Source organism: Acinonyx jubatus, chromosome A2 (genome assembly GCF_027475565.1).
Source record: "Acinonyx jubatus isolate Ajub_Pintada_27869175 chromosome A2, VMU_Ajub_asm_v1.0, whole genome shotgun sequence".
Taxonomy (NCBI): Eukaryota; Metazoa; Chordata; class Mammalia; order Carnivora; family Felidae; genus Acinonyx; species Acinonyx jubatus.
This window is the reverse complement of record NC_069383.1, coordinates 110,918,945-110,937,602: the sequence shown is the minus strand read 5'-3', so window position 1 is coordinate 110,937,602 and position 18,658 is coordinate 110,918,945. Positions and strand designations below refer to the sequence as shown.

The 18,658-nt window shown below is 54.0% G+C and overlaps 1 protein-coding gene across 4 annotated transcripts in view; it reads right to left on the bottom strand.

Moving 5' to 3' along the window:
• Window positions 1-18,658, bottom strand: part of FBLN2 (fibulin 2) — a 61,567-nt gene that overhangs the window by 14,141 nt on the left and 28,768 nt on the right. For 2 of the 4 annotated variants that reach the window (XM_027042738.2, XM_027042739.2), the window contains exons 2-9: window positions 16,297-16,408; window positions 14,729-14,858; window positions 12,352-12,532; window positions 8,769-8,978; window positions 8,039-8,152; window positions 7,333-7,434; window positions 4,961-5,101; window positions 674-808 (exon numbers count right to left, since the gene is read on the bottom strand). In XM_027042738.2, the coding sequence (XP_026898539.2) occupies window positions 674-808; window positions 4,961-5,101; window positions 7,333-7,434; window positions 8,039-8,152; window positions 8,769-8,978; window positions 12,352-12,532; window positions 14,729-14,858; window positions 16,297-16,408 (1,125 nt within the window). The remainder of the gene's footprint in view (window positions 1-673; window positions 809-4,960; window positions 5,102-7,332; window positions 7,435-8,038; window positions 8,153-8,768; window positions 8,979-12,351; window positions 12,533-14,728; window positions 14,859-16,296; window positions 16,409-18,658) is intronic. The other 2 variants (XM_027042740.2, XM_053218889.1) reach the window with 2 other exon arrangements.

The following is an 18,658-nucleotide window of genomic DNA, read 5'->3' as shown; positions in this document are numbered from 1 at the left end:
CCCTAATGGGGCCTGCCAACCCCACCCCCATCCTTCCACACTCCCAGCCTGCCTATAACCCCGAGACTTTCCGTTCTTTGACCATGCCAAGATCTCCCCTGTCCCCAAAGGCCTCACACTCGCTGTTCCCTCTGCCTGGAGCCCCATGACTCCACGTCTGGGTTCCTCGGACATCACCTCCGTGGGAGGCCTCTCTGGACCCCCACCGAAGGGAGCACCCAGCCCACAGACACTCCTGTCCCCTCATTTGCTTGTGCAGCCTCTGTCTCCCTCATCAGGGGGTGACAGAGAAGGACACCGTGCCCCAGCAGCTCAGGATGTATCTGTTCAAATGGTTCAAGGAAAATTCTCCCTCTTCTTAGGAGACTAGAATTTTCCAGTGGAAGGCACACGAGTGAGCCTTCTGTGGAGCTCTACCCCAACGTACAAACAGGGGAACAACTCCACACCAAGACACCAGCAAAGGTCGCAAGCCCAGGAGCACACTCTGCCTCCCCACCACCAGCCTCAGATGCCCCCACCCTGCCCCAAACACTGTCGTCTGTGGGGGCTTCCCACAGGCAAGAAACCCAAGTGCTTGGGGCCTGCCAGAGGGAGAAGGCTCTGGGCAGGGTGAGGGTGGGGCCAGGGGCAGGGCACGGCAGGGGTGGGGTGTCCAGCCTGCCCCCCTCACCTGCGCACTCGCCGTCCTGGAAGGCGTAGCCGGGCTCACAGGTGAGAGCCTTGTAGCAGTGGAAGGAGCCCACGGTGTTCACGCAGTGCTCTCCCCGGCTGCACGTGTGCAGGTCTGCCACACACTCGTTGATGTCTGCGGGGGGAGGGGCCGTCAGGGGCCATGGGGTGGCGGCAGGACCTTGCCCTGGCTCGGCCAGCCCTGCCCTCGAGGCCTCAAGGTGCTCACCACCCAGAGACTCACACGTGGTTGGTGTCCACCTGTCTGTGCATCCATTCATTCAACAAAGATTTATCAAGCATCTGCTGTGCCAACAAGCATTGTTCCTGGCACCAGATCACATCCATCAGTGACTAAGACAGACACAGCCCTGGCGGAGGCCCAACAGATAAATACACAAAGTAGGGAGGGGGGGTGGTCACGAGTGCTGTGGAAAAGACAGAGCAGGGCCAAGGAAATAAGGAGTGCGTAGGGGCAGCAGGGAGGTCAGGGAGGGATCGTCCGACAAGAGGGCCTTGGAGCAAGCGTCTGAAGGGGTGACAGAATGAGCCAAGCAGACATTCCTGGCAGAGAGGACAATGGACACCAGGGCCCCGAGGAGGGAGCCTGCCAGGCAGATTGAAGGACAGGCCAGGAGGGGGTGTGGCTGCAGGGGAAAGAAGAGAAGAGAGTGTTTGAGATGGCAGAGCAAAGTGGGAGCCACGGAGGGTTCCGGCAGAGGACTGAAATGGCCTCGCTCATTTGTAACAGGGTCCCCTGGCTGGGTGGGATGCTCCGGTGGGGTGGGGGGGGGAGTGTGGAGGCTGTTAGGACAGAAGATGGATGCTGGGGTTCAGACCACCACCCACGGAGGTGAGGAGAAGCCAGCTGTTTCTGGAAATGCAGTGAGGGTAGAACCGACTGGATCCACTGACGGATGAGATGGAGGTGAGCAAGAAAGAGGAGCTGAGAGGTGTGCAGAGCTTTCTGGCTGAGCAGCCAGACAGGCAGGGGTGCCAGCCCTGGCGATGGGGACGGCTTTGAGAACCAGGCTGGCAGGGAAGGTCAGAGCCTGTGGACACATTGCATCCGAGTGTCAAGAGGCAGCCAGGCACACACGTGAGTTCACTGAAGGGGTCTGAGCGGAGACACTAACCGGGGAGTGGTCAGTCGCTGAGGTCACCCAGGGCACAGGACACAAAAGAGGCCAAGAACCCACTTGGGATGAGCAAGTGGGAAGGGGAGAAGCCGGTGACAGTGTGCAAAGGGAGGGCAGGACACTGGAGAGTCAGCCAGAAACTGCCCCAGGCCTGGCGCTCTGGATGACGGCCGGCCGGCCCAGTGCCTGCCACCTCCATGCTCCAGCAGGCAGGGAGGTGCCCCAGTCATTCGCTGACGCGTTCCTCCCTTCACACACAGTAACCAGCATCTATCCTGTGCCAGGTGGCCAAGCGGGGGCGTTGGCCACAGCGCCTGCCCTCAAGGGAACTGCCAGCCTGCCGTGGGGACGGGACAGGGAGGAGAGATGCTGGGGAGAAAAGCGATAGGCTCAGAGCCCTGGCCTGTCAGAGTCACTTCTCGGGGGCAGCGACAGGTGAGCTAATTCCATGAGGATGCTGGAGACCAGGTGGAAGGGGGCAGAGCAGGGTAGTGAGACAAGAGACTCCCCCAGCCTCACAGGAGAGCCAAATGGCATACGGGCCAGGCTGACTGTGAGACTTCAGTGGGGGTGGGGAGGTGGGAAAGGGAGAGTTTGGGGCCAGCAGTTTCCAAGGAAGGCTTGGCTGGGCAAGATGAAGACTTCTGATTCACAGGATGGATGGACAGGGGAGGTATGTTCCCACGACCCCAGAAACGCCAGAGCCCCAACAGCCTGGGAGGAATCAGGTAACAAATAAAAGCAGCCGGTGCTCAGTGAAGTTCACTAGGGGCCTGGCGGTTTACAGATGCAGCTTCACAAACGAGGAAATAGGTCTCCCAGAGGGGCTGTGACCGGACCAAAGTCACACAGCCTGCACGTGGCAGCAGCAAAAAGGGAACCCAGAGCACCCAGCCTAGAGCTGCGTCCTTTCCACGCTGCTGTGGGAGAGGCCCCAGAACCCTCCCATCATCTAGCAGCACGGCCCATCTGGGACACTTTTCCCAGGGGCCAAGATGGTCCTCAAAGGGCTGGGCACAAAAGGCAAACAGCAGAAATTGCACGTCCAGCAGGAGTCTTCTGAACCTGGCCCCACCCGATCTCACTGTGGCTTCCATACCTCCGGTGATGGGGCGCTCACTACCTATGCAGGCTGCCTCGGCGTGACACATTTGTTGACATAACAATGACGTCAAATACCAGGACATTCTTCACACAGACAATCTCTACAGTGACTAAGGTGGATGTTATCACTATCTCATTTCATGGATGAAGAAACAGGCTCAGAGAGCTGAACTGATTTGTCTGAGGTCTTACAACAGGAAAGCTCAGAGCCAGGATTTGAACCCACACAGTCTGGCCGCAGAGGCCATACTCTTCATCCGCGTGTGAATCTCCCATGTCACCAGCCAGGGTTCATGAGCATGCGTGGAGCAAACAGATGACCGGCAGAAGACATCGGTACCCATTTGTGCATGAATAAATGATGGAAAGACCAAGTGCTAACAGATGGTAAGACGAGCAGGTCAGTGGAACAAGAGGAAGGACAGGAGACGCCCATGTGTCTGTGCAGAATGAGCAAGGAGGGAGACACGAAAGAATGAGAATGTGAGCTCATAAATTTTGCTGAATGAAATACACCTTTGCTCTTCTAGTCCCAGAACCTGTTTTCTGGCTACCTGGTGACCCCTTTTACTGCAAGATCTTCTGTCCAGGCCACCAGGGGAGCCTGCACACCCAGGCACGGCACGGGCATCCTGGGAGGGGTGCTTGCAGGCCTGGGCAGGATCCGCCTTCCCAGACATACACACACAGACACGACCCAGACAGGAAGAGCCACCCAGCCACTGACAAGCAGGTTCGGGAGGGCTCATGTTGTGCCGACGGCTGGGGGGCCAAGGGCAAACATGTCTGCAGCCGCCCCTCAGCCCAGCGCCGTGGGCCCATCTGCCCAGCGGCGGAGGGTGATGAAGAAGAGGACATGTCCAGGCTGGACATGGTCCCCAAGCACAAAGAAGACAGACGGGGCTCTGATCACGTGCCCTGGACGCGCTCTGCACTGCTCCTACCTGCACACTTGTGTTCAAGCTGTTCCTCCCACCCTGCACGCCCTTCCCGATTTCCAAGTCCCGTCCATCCGTGGAGACCACTGCAAATGCCACCTTCTCCGGGAAGTGTGTCCAGATGCCACCAGGTGGAGTGACCTCTCCCTTTGCCTGTGCCTCTGCTGGAGCATTTCCAAGAGTCTGTCCTGAGTCCCTGCTACTTTGGGTCTATCTCTCTGTACAGAACCATCACGTTTCCTCCATGAAAATATCAGGCCCCCACACTTGGTGCCCTCCCCACTCCCTGTGGGGCACACCTGAAGCCCTAGCCACTGGCCCACATGTGCACCAAGAGGCAGGAGGGGAGGGCCGTTACAGAGCACCAGCCCCACCCATGCTTGGGCCAGGAGCTGGATACCACTCGGTACCACCCCCTGCCCAGTCCTCTGGCCCCAAGGTTAGAGGCAAGGAACCAGGCTCAGAGAGGGAGCTCCACTGTTCAGCGTCACACAGCAAATGAACACTGAGTGGGGGTGCAATGTGGGTCTGCCAGACCCCAGCTCCATCCTTCCGCCTCTGGAGGGGATTCTAGTTGTACCTAAGGACAACCTCAGCAGCTGACATCACGTGCTCACGATGCCCCAGGTCTGGGCTCCGGCATGCACATGTCATATAATCTCCAAAGGAGCGTCAATGTCTCCTCTTTTCACAGATGATGAAACTGAGGCTTGGAGAAGGGAAGACATTTGTTCAAGGCCACAGAGCTACTAGGGGCTCCTGCTTCAAACCCAGGCCTCCCTGCCTCCAGACCCCACGGACCCCCATCCTGCTGCCTGGACATGCGACCTCCTCATCGCAATGCCCCAGCCAAGTCACATATCAACTACCTTTCTGACTCGCAGGCACGTACGTCCCTGAGGAAAGCAGCCTCCCAGTGGTGTCAGTAGAGAAGCGGGACAGGACACCAGGACAGACAGGGCATGGCACGGAGCAGGGGGGTGCCGGCCGTGCTGAGAGCTCATATGCAAAGGGCAGGCCCTTTAGCATGTGGCCACGGCATGGCTGCTTGGCGTGGAGCAGAGCAGAGAGCCGTGACAGTGGCAGCAGGCGGGGGCTCTCGCTTACCCACGCACTTCCTGTGCATGTTGAGAATAAAACCCTCAGCACAGAGCACCGTGTGGCTGACACAGTAGAAGGATCCCAAGGTGTTGACACAGAACTGTCGCAGGCTACAATCATGAGTGCCCATCAGGCACTCGTCTTGGTCTAGGACAGCCGCAGGAGGGAAAACAGAAGGGCCATTAGAGAGGCGTGGAGCATTCAGTGACAGAGAGGAAAACTGAGTCCCAGGGAGGGGCAGGGACCTGCCCAGGGCCTCCCAGCGCATCAGTCGTACCTCTGGGCTTTGGGCCCAAGTCTGCGTTTGTACAGTCACATGATATCAGAGCCAGAACCCCAATAAGGACAGGTAGTAAGGTGAGGCTCAGAGAGGATGGCAGGGTGGGACCAGAGGCCGTCTCCCACCCAGCTCCGGAAATATTCCACCTCCAGAGGCAGACAAAGGAGCCACACAATGGCAGGTGTTGCAAACTCAAGTGCCTAAGGGACCAGGCTGGCAACATATACAGGAGAAGGGGCCAAGAGGGGGGCTCTATGGGGCACTTTGGGGTCTGTGCTCTGTTCCACTGGGGGACCAGGACTGTGAACCCCTTGTGGGCAGAAGTTTGAAGAGAAACCTGAAATCTTGTCTTTTTTTTTTTTTTTTAAGTTCTTGAGTTTTCACAGTTGGTAACTTGCTTGATTATTTTAAACGAGCAGAGCCCAGCAGGACTCCCCTGCAGGGCTGGCTGCACCACTCCAAATGCCACCTGTAAACTCTGGCCTGGACCCCACAGCCGTCACCACCAGGGGTCCTGCAGAAGCCTGGAGACACACAGACACTGGCCTGAGGCCTGACTGGGACCCGGAGGAGTCCCGACACAGGAGAGACACATTCCTCACATTTTCAGGGCCCTGAGAGATGGGGAGCAGGGCCCAGAGGGCACTTGAGATCTGCTCCTACTGCCTGGCCATGGGGTGGTTTTCGTCCACAGCAGAACACAGTCTTGGGATGACCTGGGTGGCTCAGTTGGTTGAGTGTCCAACTTCAGCTCAGGTCATGATCTCACAGTTGATAAGTTTGAGCCCCACGGACATCAGGCTTGCTGCTATCAGCACAGAACCTACTTGGGATCCTCTGTTCCCATTTCTCTCGGCCCTTCCCCCTCACACACTCATGTGTGTTCTCTCTCTCTCAAAAATAAACATTCAAAACACAAGTAAAATAAAATAAAACAAAACAAAAAAAGTAAAGTAAAATAAAATAGGAACACAGTCTCAGCCAAGGGGCTGGATGTGGGGTCCCAGGATGTGGCAGGGATACGGGTATTTTCTCAGATAGACTTAACCCTTTTAACAAATATCATGTGACGTCACTCATATGTGGAATTTAAGAGACAAAACTGATGAACATAAGGGAAGGAAAGCAAAAATTATACAAAACAAGGAGGGGAACAAACCATAAGAGACTCTTAAATACAGAGAGCAAACTGAGGTTGCTAGAGGGTTGTGGGGAGGGGGATGGGCTAAATGGGCAAGGGGCACTAAGGAGGACACTTGTTGGGATGAGCACTGGGCATTGTATGTAGTGATGAGTCACTAAATTCTACTCCTGAAATCATTATTACACTCTATGTTAGCTGACTTAGATGTAAATTTTTAAAAATAAATAAATAAAATTAAAATAAAAAACAAAAGACTTAAATTAACCCTTTTACCCTTGGACACCCATCAAGGTCACATCTCCAAAACCTGAACCTGAACTAAAGCATTTCCTAGCCCGTCCCATGCTCCAGGCCTGGGAGGTCCTGCCACCAGATATGAGGAGGTGTAGTCTAGAGGTCTCTCAGGCATCATTCACTGTGGGAACCACCCCAGCAGGTGTCGGATCCAAATGCCCCCAAGTCCTGGTCCACCGACGTCCCACCGAGACAAGACCCAGTCCTGACAGGGTCACAGGTGTGAAAGCCACACGCTTTTGGACCTTCTTTGGCCCTTTTGTGAATGGCAGAGTTACCAACATCTATTGCCCCTTCTTTGGATTCAGTAACAGAACTGAGCGCATGCCATTCAACTGGGGCTCCTACTTCCCAGCCTCGCTCCCCATCAGAGGCAAACGTCACTTCCAGGTCCCGCCTTCACAGCGGGGCATGGACATCCCCCTTTCTCTTTCTCCACACATGACCACAACAAGGACAAGGTGGTCACAAACCAACCTCAGCCTCGCAGACAGAGTGAGTCGGGAGTGTGGTCCAGGGATCTTGTCAGAAATACAAACCCTCGGGCCCCTCCCCGGACCCAGGCCGCCTCGTTCTGCCTGCCCTGTCTCCCTTCCGGGCCCCCCACCACAGGCCAGCTCAGGTTGCCACAGGTACGAGAGCAGCCCCCGTGGATCTCACCTTCACAGGACACACCATCCGCCATGATGGCGTAGCCAGGGAAGCAGGAGCACATGGCTGTGTCCCCAATGACGCTGCACACCTGCTTGCAGGGCCCATTGTCTGGGAAGAAACCACACAGAGATCAGGGACCACTGGGCTCATTACCCCCGGCTCCGCCCTCCAGGCAGAAGGAACCCCACACTCCTGGTCCTTTTCACGAGGTCCCCGGTAAACCAGCTCGCACAACTGGTTGGTATCTGGGACAATCGCCACCAACACTCGGATACCAAACCCCTCCCGGGAGTCACAGTGCTGCCAGAAGGGAAGGGGACAGAGAGGACAGAGAAGGAGGGAGAGCAAGGATGCAGAGACAGAAGGAACAAGAAAGAGGAAGAGAGGAAGAACAAAGAGAACTTTCTACGCAGTACTGCAAGCAGTCTCCAAGACAGTTCTCAAGCAAGGATTTTATTCTCTCAGTACTCTAGGAGCTGAGACAAAAGCAGCTAACTGACTTGCTTGGGGTCACACCCTGGCCCTCAGCTCCCCCCATCCACAACCTCACCTCCTACCAGCTACACTCTCAACTCCTGACCTCAGACAGGCGAGACCAACCAAATCCCCAAAGCAGAAGCACCCCTTTGGCAGGAGGCCAGCTTGCACATGCCCAGCACTGGAGAGCTCACCCCCTGCAGGCAGCCCAGACCCACCCCATGGCCCAGGTTACCTTTGCAGGTGTTGGGTTGTGGCTGTGGTAGCAGGATGGTGTTGGAGGCCACTTGGGAGGACTCTGGTTTCAACGCGGGCTCCTCTGGGGCCTCCGGCTGTGGGGGGTCACTGTCTGTCATGGGCAAAGCAGACAGGAGGGGAAGGATGCATGTCTTCAGCCTGGCCTCAGACTCAACTCACACCCTAGGCACCACGCCAGGCATGTGTCAGAGACTGCCTCATTTAATTCTCTCCTCCTACCCATTTCACAGGAGAGAAAACTGAGGCTCAGAAAGCAACATACTACATTACAGCTATTTGGGGCAGAGGAAGAGAGGAAGCAGGGGAGTGAGTATCTATCCCTGGAAAAGCAGCAGGCAGAAAGCACCCCCAGAGCAGGGGCTAAGGCAGCCTTGTAGGCTGCCTGTCAGAGCCTGAACCCCTTGGGCCCAGTGCTGGGGACACAGCTTGAGTTGGGTTGGTGGGAGCCTCTGCAGCCTGGGTCCTGGCCCTGCACTGGGGTCTAGGGTGGGGTGCTGGGGCTGCCCGTGCAGACGAGGCTTCAGATGGAGCAGATGGAGTTTCAACCTGCCTGCCTGGCCTTACAAATCCCATTGCTAGAGGCTTCTGATTCCCAGAGATTCCAGCATGTAGGGTGACAGGAGGGCAAGGAGCCCATTGTGGCCATCACAGGACCACCACGCTCCACTGGCAAGATCAGCCCCTGCCCCAGCCATCTGGGCCCTTACCTGGCCGGCAGGTACGGCCATCGTCCTGCAGTGAGAAGCCAGGAAAGCAGGCACAGCGGTAGGAGCCCACGGTATTGATGCAGAGATGCTGGCACAGCTCCCCTGGGAGGAGCAGGCACTCATCCTGGTCATCGCCAGGCAGGCTGTTGGGCAGCTCAGTCTCCGTGCCCAGTGACAGGGCCTCCCGGCTCGCCAACTCTGCCTCTGAAACTGGAGCGGGGGTCAGTGCTCATGATGGGACACGAGATCACCCAGTGGGTGGCTGACACTACAAGCCCCCATGGAAATCAGTATAGGTCCTCGTCAGAACCTCTGTGTGCCCAGCTAAGATAGCATGGATGGACAAAGGATGGATGTATCGATGCATCGATGCATGGATGCATGGGTGAATGCGTGGATGCATGGATGGATGGATGGAAGGATGATAGATGATGAATGCAGGGAAGGATGGATGGATGGATGGATGGATGATAGATGATGAATACAGGGAAGGATGGATGGATGGATGATGGATGCATGGATGGATGTATGGAAGGATGATAGATGATGAATGCAGGGAAGGATAGATGGATGGATGGATGGATGGATGGATGGATGGATGGATGGAAGGAAGGAAGGATGATAGATGATGGGGCGCCTGGGTGGCTCAGTCGGTTGAGCGTCCGACTTCGGCTCAGGTCACGATCTCGTGGTTCGTGAGTTCAAGCCCCGCATCGGGCTCTGGGCTGATGGATCAGAGCCTGGAGCCTACTTCCGACTCTGTGTCTCCCTCTCTCTCTGCCCCTCCCCTGTTCATGCTCTGTCTCTCTCTGTCCCAAAAATAAATAAACGTTAAAAAAAATTAAAAAAAAAAAAAGGATGATAGATGAACTCAGGGATGGATGAATGGATAGATGGATGACAGATGATGACTCCAGGGAAGGATGGATGGATGGATGGATGGAAGGATGATAGATGATGAATGCAGGGAAGGATGGATGGATGGATGGATGGATAGATGGATGGATGGAAGGATGATGATGAATGTGGGGAAGGATGGATAGATGGATGGATGTAAGGATGGAAGGATGATAGATGAACTCAGGGATGGATGAATGGATGGATGGATGATAGATGATGAATGCCGGGAAGGATGGATGGATGGATGGATGATGGATGGATGGAAGGATGATAGATGATGAATGCAGGGAAGGATGGATGGATGGATGGATGGATGGATGGATGGATGGATGGAAGGATGAAGGAACAGACCTCCAGCAACAAGAATGCACCCATCAGAGCCAGGTCCAAGTCTTTGTGCCCTGCAACATGACAGGGCCAGGCCCACAACAGTCGTGAGGAAGCTTTGGCTAAAGTGTTGAACTGGATCCAGACCCCTAGTCTCAGTGACATCTGGGAGGACCACCTCTAGCAACAGAAAGACCCCAAACATGTGTTCTGTCAAACAGAGATCTGAACTCTTACTCAGGCCTCCCTTAGCCATGTCACTTGGGCAGTACTGGGTCTCTCCATGCCTCCCCAGGCTACAGTGGGGAGCAGGTGACTGTGGCAAAGAGGGCTCCCGGGGTTGAGCTGCATTGGAAGCTCTTCATATAACAGTAATAGGATGGGGAAGGGAGGGGGGCCCGCAGCCCTCCACATTCCTAGTCGGCATGGGGCTTCAGCCTTGCTCACTAGCCCCAGACAGCTGAGCCCCACAAGAGACCAACTGCGTGAGGTCACATCTGATAAACATGTCTCGTACTGAGGATGCTTACACTGCGCTCCAGCCCGGTCAGCCCTGGCCTGGCACATGCAGGTGGGGCCGTGATGGCTGGTGGTCCAGCCCGGAGTCCTGGCACTATGGGTGGGCAGCAGACAGACTTGGGCCCAGGCTCCAATAAGCATGCCACACCCTGGGCAGCATTTCTAGGATTCACGTTCAGCCCACCCTCATCAGCATGCTCTTCAAACAATCCTCCTGGCAGGGGGGAAACTGAGGCTCAGAGGAGCAAAATGATTTTGCCCAAGGTCACCTGAGCAGGGCTGGAACCCAGGTCAACTTGACCCTGCCATCTACGTCCCCTAAGGCCCAGGTTATCCACCAGTTCCCCACTAGAGGACAGGAACATGTACCTCTGCATCTGGACCCTGACTAGCCCTGTCCCCGTCTTGTGACTCCTGAAGCCTAACTTCCTCCCAAACTTCACCTTGAACCAAACACCTCTGGGTACTCACCAGGCCTTCACACTGCTACAACAGGCCCCTACAGCCAACCCCAGCGAATGGTATTTCCTTGGACTGGACACAGATCAGTGTTCACACTAGCCTGGTAAGGCTAGCCACTCCCTCTTAGTGGAGTCTCTGTGGGTTCACTGGGACACTGCATCAGGCTCCTGCTGGCCCACAGGCACAGTGGAGGCTAACGGTCATGAGTCCAGAAGACATCCCTGGCTAGGGTGACAGAAGCTGGACATGGCACCTAGAACAGTGACCACAGCACGTGGAGGTCAGAAGAAGGAGGAGACCCCGGAGACACTGAGGGCTCAGGCAGCAGCAAACAGCTCCAAGTTCTGCACTGGCACCAGAGTTCTCATACCCATAGCCTATGGCTGTTTGGGAACAGGGACACAGAGGAAGAGGGCGCAGTGCTGGTCAGCCCTCAGAGGGCTTGTGGTGGTGAAGGGAAGGCCACCAAACAAACCCATAATCCATTCAGTTATTGGCGAGTGACTCTCAGGGGCCGAGCACTGAGAATATAGGGAGAAAAGACAGGGCTGGTCTGAAGGGGCTGATCAGGTGGGCAGGGCAACATTTATGAATGCATTCTCTATACTGGTTATATCCTGTACCCTGAAGACACAGAATGGCACAGTGAGAGGGATGGAGAACACATGGATAAAGGAAGGGTAAATGAATGAATGGATGAGTAAAAGGTTTCCTGGCTGGGCTGGTAGGTGAATACATGAGCAGAAGGCAGATAGATGATGGATGGATGGATGATGGATGGGTGATGGATGGGTGATGGATGGATGGATGGATAGATGGATGGATGGATGGATGGACGGGCAGAAGGTAAGTGGACGGGCTGCTGGGTAAGTAGATGGGTGAGTAAACAAATTGATGCAAAGATTGATGTGTGAGTGGATAGATAAGGGACAGAGGAATGGATGGTGTACTGGAAGGATGAATGGATGGAGGAATGGACCAGGGGCCAGGAGAATGTGCAGGGGATGGTGAGATGGATGGATGGATAAAAGAGTGGACGGGAAGGAAGACATATGGATGTGTGGATGAACAAAGACATGGGAGGGTGGGTGAGTGGAGAGGGGAAAGGTGGTAGGGGGTTGGTGGTTTGGTGGCTGGAGTACATGCATAGCTGTATTCGATTACCATCTCAGAAATAATAGGGCAGAGTCACCATTGGAGGCTACAGAAGAACTCTACCTAAGAGCTGAACTTGTGCCTCAAGCCACAGGTGACAGTACACACAAGGTTCCTACAGGAGGCAAGAGGGCATCCGACCTTGGCCAGAAGCTCCCAAAGCTCTCTCTGCCTCTCACTCAACTGGCCTACACACCGTGGCCCAGTGGGCAGCACTCACCTCTCCGCGGTACGGCTTCGGGTTCCAGAGGCCGGCGGACCTCGGGCACAATGAGGGGGTCTTCACCCTCACAGCAGGAGAGCATGACGTGGTTGCAGGGGTAGCCCAGGTTGGGGTTCGACTCGCACGAGTGGCCCTCGGCCCGCACACGGAGTCCCAGCCCACAGCAGTCACAGCATTGCTGGAAGGAGAGGGGCCATCACTGCCCACACTCTGGCCCCTCAGAGCCCATCTGCCTTCCTCACAGACCGTGAGCCCATGGGACTCACCCAGGGCCCCCAGGGCACAGCCTGGGTCCAGGCTCGGGGACTGGGATGAATTCATCCTTGTCTTATTTCTTCCGGCCCCGTATGTGCTCCCTGAGAGCAGTGCTCCCTGTCTCCACTTCCCATGTCTGGCTCAAAGCAGGGCCAATATAAGCTTTTTGCAATAATTAACAATTGGCCACCTATGAAAAGAACCACAAACTAACCCCAGACATACCCACCCCCCCACACACCAATATTGACTAGCAGAACCCAGTTCTACCCAGGCCCCCTAAAAGACAGAATTTCCCTTGAAGTTAGAGACAGGAGTGATATGATGCTTTCAGGAGAGCTTTAAACTAGGGCTGACTCAGCTTGGAAGTGTATCTCTTTTGCTCTTCTCTTTCCTTGATTTTGGTTGGTGTGATGGCTGGAACCCCAGCAGCTATCCAGGGTCATGAAGTAACCTGGAAGATGGAAGCTACAAGCTGAAGATGACTGTGCAGAGAAGCAGAAGCCTGGGTACCTGAAGGTATCACATAGATCCACCCCATCCCAAACTGTCTACCTCCAAAAACAAAATATTTAATCTGTTGAAACTCCTGTGGTAGATGGATTACAACAACAGCCCCGTTCCTTCACTCCTCACTGTTCTGCTGTCTTTGCAATGTGATAGCTCAGTTTCTCCTTCAAAGGAGAGAATCTATGTCCCAACAGCTTGATTGGGCCTCAAAAGGCCTTGCACATTTCTACGCCCGGTGTTGGAACCCAGCCACTAACGGAATAAGCCCAGGTTAGGCTACTGGAGGTTGAGAGACCACATGCAGCAAAGAAAAGCTGGCACAGCCGTCATCATCCCAGAGCGGTGCCAGGAGAGCCATCGGCTTGTGGCAGACGGGTAAGCGAGCCCAGCCAGATCAGCTGAGCATGGCCCAGGTCAGCAACTCATGAGTTAACTCATGAGTTAAGTGAGGCATAAGCCACTAAGCTTTGGGCTGGTGTGTTTTGCAGCAATAGCTCATGGATTCTCCAGACCTGCACTTCCCAATGGTGAGCACAGCCACCATGTCCTTAATAGTTTGCATTATCTCTGACCCTCACAGCCACCCCAGAAGACGGGGATTATTAGCCCCACTTTACAGATGGAGAAGCTGAGGCCTAGAAAAGAGGACTGGTCCAGGGTCAAACACACACAGTGGAATGCCAAACTTGCCTGGCACCAAAGTCCTTTCCCTAATATCAGTTGTTAGGAAATTGGCCCCAACATGACAAAAATCAAAGTCCAAATCCTCTCCCAAATTGTGTCCCCCTTGTCACAGTCATCCGGGCTCGTGACACAGGCTTCTTTCCACTCCTTCCCTTCCTCTCTCTCCTAGTCTCCCGCAAACACCTCCTTCCGTGGTTTGCTCCTGAGACTGTTCTACGGTCTTAGGTTTGCTCTCGGCCCCTGCTGCAGACAGTCAGCTGTCCACCCCCACGGTCTGTTTCCCCTTCCTCCTGACGTTCAATGGACACACGACCTCCCCAGAATACAGACTGCGTTCCCCAGCCTCCCTTGATGCTAGGTGTGGCCACCGGGCTAAGTTCTAGCCAATGCAGTGGAAATGGAAATGCCTTCTGTCCTCAAGGAAGGCTCTTCTTACCCCCAAGTTCACAGCAGCATTATTCACAAAGGGTACCAGGCAGCTGTCGGTGCCCACTGACAGAAGACTGAATGAACTGTGTTACTTCTGTACAACGAAGTGTTATTTCACCTTGAGAAGGAAAGACAGTCTAACACATGCTACGACATGGGTGACCGTGGGGACAAGATGCTAAGTGAAATGAGCTGGACACACAAAGTAAAAAAAAAAGAAACAGAAAACCCTCCGGGGGCAGGAATTTTCACGTGTTACTCATTTTTGCATCCTTAATGCCTAGGACAGCCTGGCACATGCTGGTGTTGAATAAATATTTCCTGCCTTAATTGGCCGCTATAATAACCGATGATGTTTTCTGTACAGATGAAGAGGCCCCCCACCCCAACCCCAGGCAAGAGTGTCACTCCCTATGGGGGAGTCCCCCAGGGAGCCTGACGCCCCAGCCCTCAAGGACCTCGGGCCCAGGCTACGAATGCCGCAGGTCGGGCTTGCCTTGTACAAGGAGACGCCACAGGTGTCGTTGTCCTCAGCCCCACAGGCCTCGCCCTCCTTGGCCCCCATGACGCCAGCCATGCAGCTCTTTTCCTTCAAGTAGGACACGCAGCAGTGCTTCTGGGCTGTCCTGCAACAGAGGTGTGCGTCAGCCGCACCCGAGCGCCTGCCCCCATCCAGGAGGGATCACAGGTCCCATTTCACAGAGGAGGAAACTGAGGCTCAGAGAAGGAAGCCCCTCCCAAGACCCACTGCAAGCAAGACCAACGCTGGTGGCAGGGGCATCAGCAAAGCTAGCCCATCCCCCACCCAAGAACACGCGTTCTATTTCTGAGCTTAACCAGGAACACTCGGGGCCTGGAGCCCACCAGACTCCATGCTGTCTATTCCTGACCAATGTGGGAGGGGGTCAGCATCCTGAGGTCCCCACAGGGCTGAGAAAGACAGGGGGACTCAACCCCAGGAAGCAGAGGGCAGCTCAGCCCGGAAGAGAGTAGCCTCCAGGCTCCCTGGCCATGCCTCCCAGGGTCTGTAGGGCTACCCCGGGCAGAGGTAGTTGATGAGCCAGCACACTAATAGGGGGGCTCACAGGGAGGTGGGGTTCAGCCTCACTTGGGAAAGGGCATGTCGCAGTGGGAGCTGTTCAGTGATGGGACTGTCTATCTATGAAGGAGTGAGTTTCCCATCACAAGACAACACAAGCACACTCTCAGGGCCCCTAAGCTCAAAACTCCTGAATGATAACATTCTCTAACTCCTAAGTAGCTCCTGAACTGGTGCAATGACAGAAGGGAAAGGAAAGAGACAAGGCTAGAACTTAAATGTTTCCAAAGGGCGCACAGTGGTCCAGACATTAAGTGACAGGGGGTCTAACCCTGGCCGTGCTCCTGGGGAGCCGTGTGGCTTTGGGTAAGTCATACCACCTCTCTGAACCTTGCCCTCATTGTCTAGAAAAACAGTAGGTTGGAAAAGAAGGCATCCTTGGGGAAAAGGAGGTGAATGGCCGGCCGAGACGTCTTCGGGGCCTGGCACCGAAGGGGCAAGGGTATAAATTCTTCCTTTGCAGACAATACTAGTCAGAAGAAACAATCAACACAGGCAGCAGAGGACAGTGAGAGGCCAGCCTTTTGGAGACCCCAGGGTAGCAGAGTGGGGAAAGAAAGAGGGCTGAAGGCTCCCAGCTCAAAGCCAAGGACGAAAAGCCCGTGCGGGCCAAGCACTGCCCCAGCAGCAAGGGCAACATACAGCGAGTGAGGCACCCAACCGTTCCTGGATGATAGTGGTTCTTTAACACTTGCTCCAAATTGTAGGATCTTTTTACTCTGCTCATCAGTCCAGCTACAAAAGTACGTGCTTAGCTTACTCCTGCAGCCAGGCTTGGGCTCTCCACACCTGGAGAAAGCCAGCTAGCAGGCTCACAGCAGCCACAACCCAACTGCCCCTGTACACCTGGAGACAGGTGAGACTCGTGCTCACCTTGCACTGCCGGGGCCCCGGGGCCCAAAGCAGGCAGGGATCTGGAAAAGGCGAATGGGCAGCTCTTCCTGCTCCAGCGTGCCCACCCCTACCTGCAGGCGTCACCCTCAGCGCCACTCTCGGGGATTTCCAGGCACTCGTCGTTGTCGATGGCCCACTGCTGTCCGGCTGCACAGCACGTCTCGATCAGATCCTTCGTGGAGACTGTGGGTGGCAACATAGGCAGAGTCACTACTGTGGAGGAGGCATCTGGTTCCAAGGTCTCTCAGGGCCAGCAAGCACGGTAGATGTTGCTGGTGCTATCCAGACCCCCGTTACTGGGCTGGAGACTCACTCACCCCCAGCCCACAAGGACGACCTTCTTCGGAGAGCTGCCTGCGAGGTTAAGTCCACCCCACGGGGGAGGAGGCGGGGAAGTATGGCCAATACGGGATGAGTGGGGGTACAAAAGCCCAGCCCTGCCTCTAAGGGGACAGCCCTGTGGAGCTTCCTGTGGGATGGAGAACATTGGTCAGCTCCTTCCCTGCCCCCTCCCCAGGCAGCTTCTCCAAATGAACCACCACACGCACAAAACCCTCAAGTCAGGCTCTGCTTCTAAGGAACTTGACCTACGACACCAAGACAAGACAAGGCATAAGAAGCAACAGCAGCAGTGAGGGAAGTTTAAAACTCGTCCGGGAAAGTTCGTGGGGGAAATATTTGTGCCTGGGGAGAGAAGGAGGAGGCAGAGGTAGGGGAATGTGTTAAAACTGAAAGGCACAGACCACAGCTTAAAAAAACAGATGAATTTGCCCACCCCCAAATTCAAACTGTATAAAAAAGAACCCCATAGACAAATAGAAGAGACTGCTGACAGGTTAGGAGGCATTTCTGGAATGTCTAAAACTGGCAGGACGTCTGGGTGGCTCAGCTGATTAAGTGTCTAACTCTTGATTTCAGCTCAGGTCACAATCTCATGGTTCATGAGATCAAGCCCCACATCAGGCTCTGCACTGACAGTACAAAGCCTGCTTGCGATTTTCTCTCGCTCCCTCTTTCTCTGCCCTTCCCCTGCTCATGTGCGTGTGTGCTCTCTCTCTCTCTTTCAAAATAAATAAACTTTAAAAAAAAACTGGCAAAGAATTGCCAGTGAGAAAACATAATAATCTCCTGAAAACTAATATTAAAAAAAAGTAAAATACCTATTAAACTAGAAAAATTTTAAAAAGCAATGCATGCCAGGCACAGGTGGGAACCCTCCTGCCCTGGGGACAGAAGGGGTCACCGGCACAGCCAGTCTGGAAGGAGATGAGGTACTGCTGACACAATTAAGTATATACCTCGTCCTGACCCCAGTGGTCTTGCTCCTGGCTGTGCATGCCAGGAAAGTCCTCCCCCAGGCTCACTACAAGGATGCAATGCTTTGGCACCATTTGTGGAAAGGGGTTGGGGGCAGCCTAGGTGTTCATCAGTGGAGAGGTGGATGAATAGAATTTGGGGACGTGCTCCATGGAGGACTCCACAGCTGTCAGAAATAATAGAATAGACGTACACCCAACAACATGAAGCTGGACACACACACAGCAACGTGGAAGCGCACAAAACAGAGTGCTGTGGGGGGGAGAGGGAGAGGGAGGAAAAAACCAAATGAGATCTATTACACAAATTAAAAATATTGCACACAAAATTATAATATGTTTTTGCACATAAATTAAAAACACACACATGCAAATTAAACAGAAGAGAACATTTACCTCGGGTGGGGCAGAAGTTGGCGATGGGGACAAGGGCCAAAAGGGAATATATACATAAATAAAACAAGAGAGAGTCTTACAGAGACAATAACATGTAAGGTGCCAGAGATGAGTACAATTCACCCAACCATTTGGCTCTGAGATCTAAAAATAAATGCAAAGATAAATCACATCTAAGCCAAAAGACACATGAAAAGGTGCTCAACATCACTAATCATAAGGCAAATGCAAATCATAACCACAATATTAGAAAAACACAAGAAATAACAACCACTGGCGAGGATGTGGAGAAAAGGGAACCCAAAGGGGTTCCCAAAAGGGAATGCAAAGTGGTACAGCCGCTGTGGAAAATAATATGGAGGTTCCTTAAAAAATTAAAAATAGAAATAGCCTATGGTCCAGTAATTCCACTACTGGCTATCTACCTAAAGAAAACAAAACACTAATTTGAAACACCCCTCTGTTTATTGCAGCATTATTTATAGTAGCCAAGATATGGAAGCAACCTATATGTACATCTATATATAATGGAATATTACTCAGCCCTAAAAAAAGAATGAGATCTTGCCATTTGCAATAATATGGATGGATCTAAAGGGCATTATGCTAAGTGGAATAAGTCAGACCAAGAAAGACAAATACCATATGATTTCACTTACATGTGGAATGTAAACACACACACACACACACACACACACACACACACACACACACAACAACA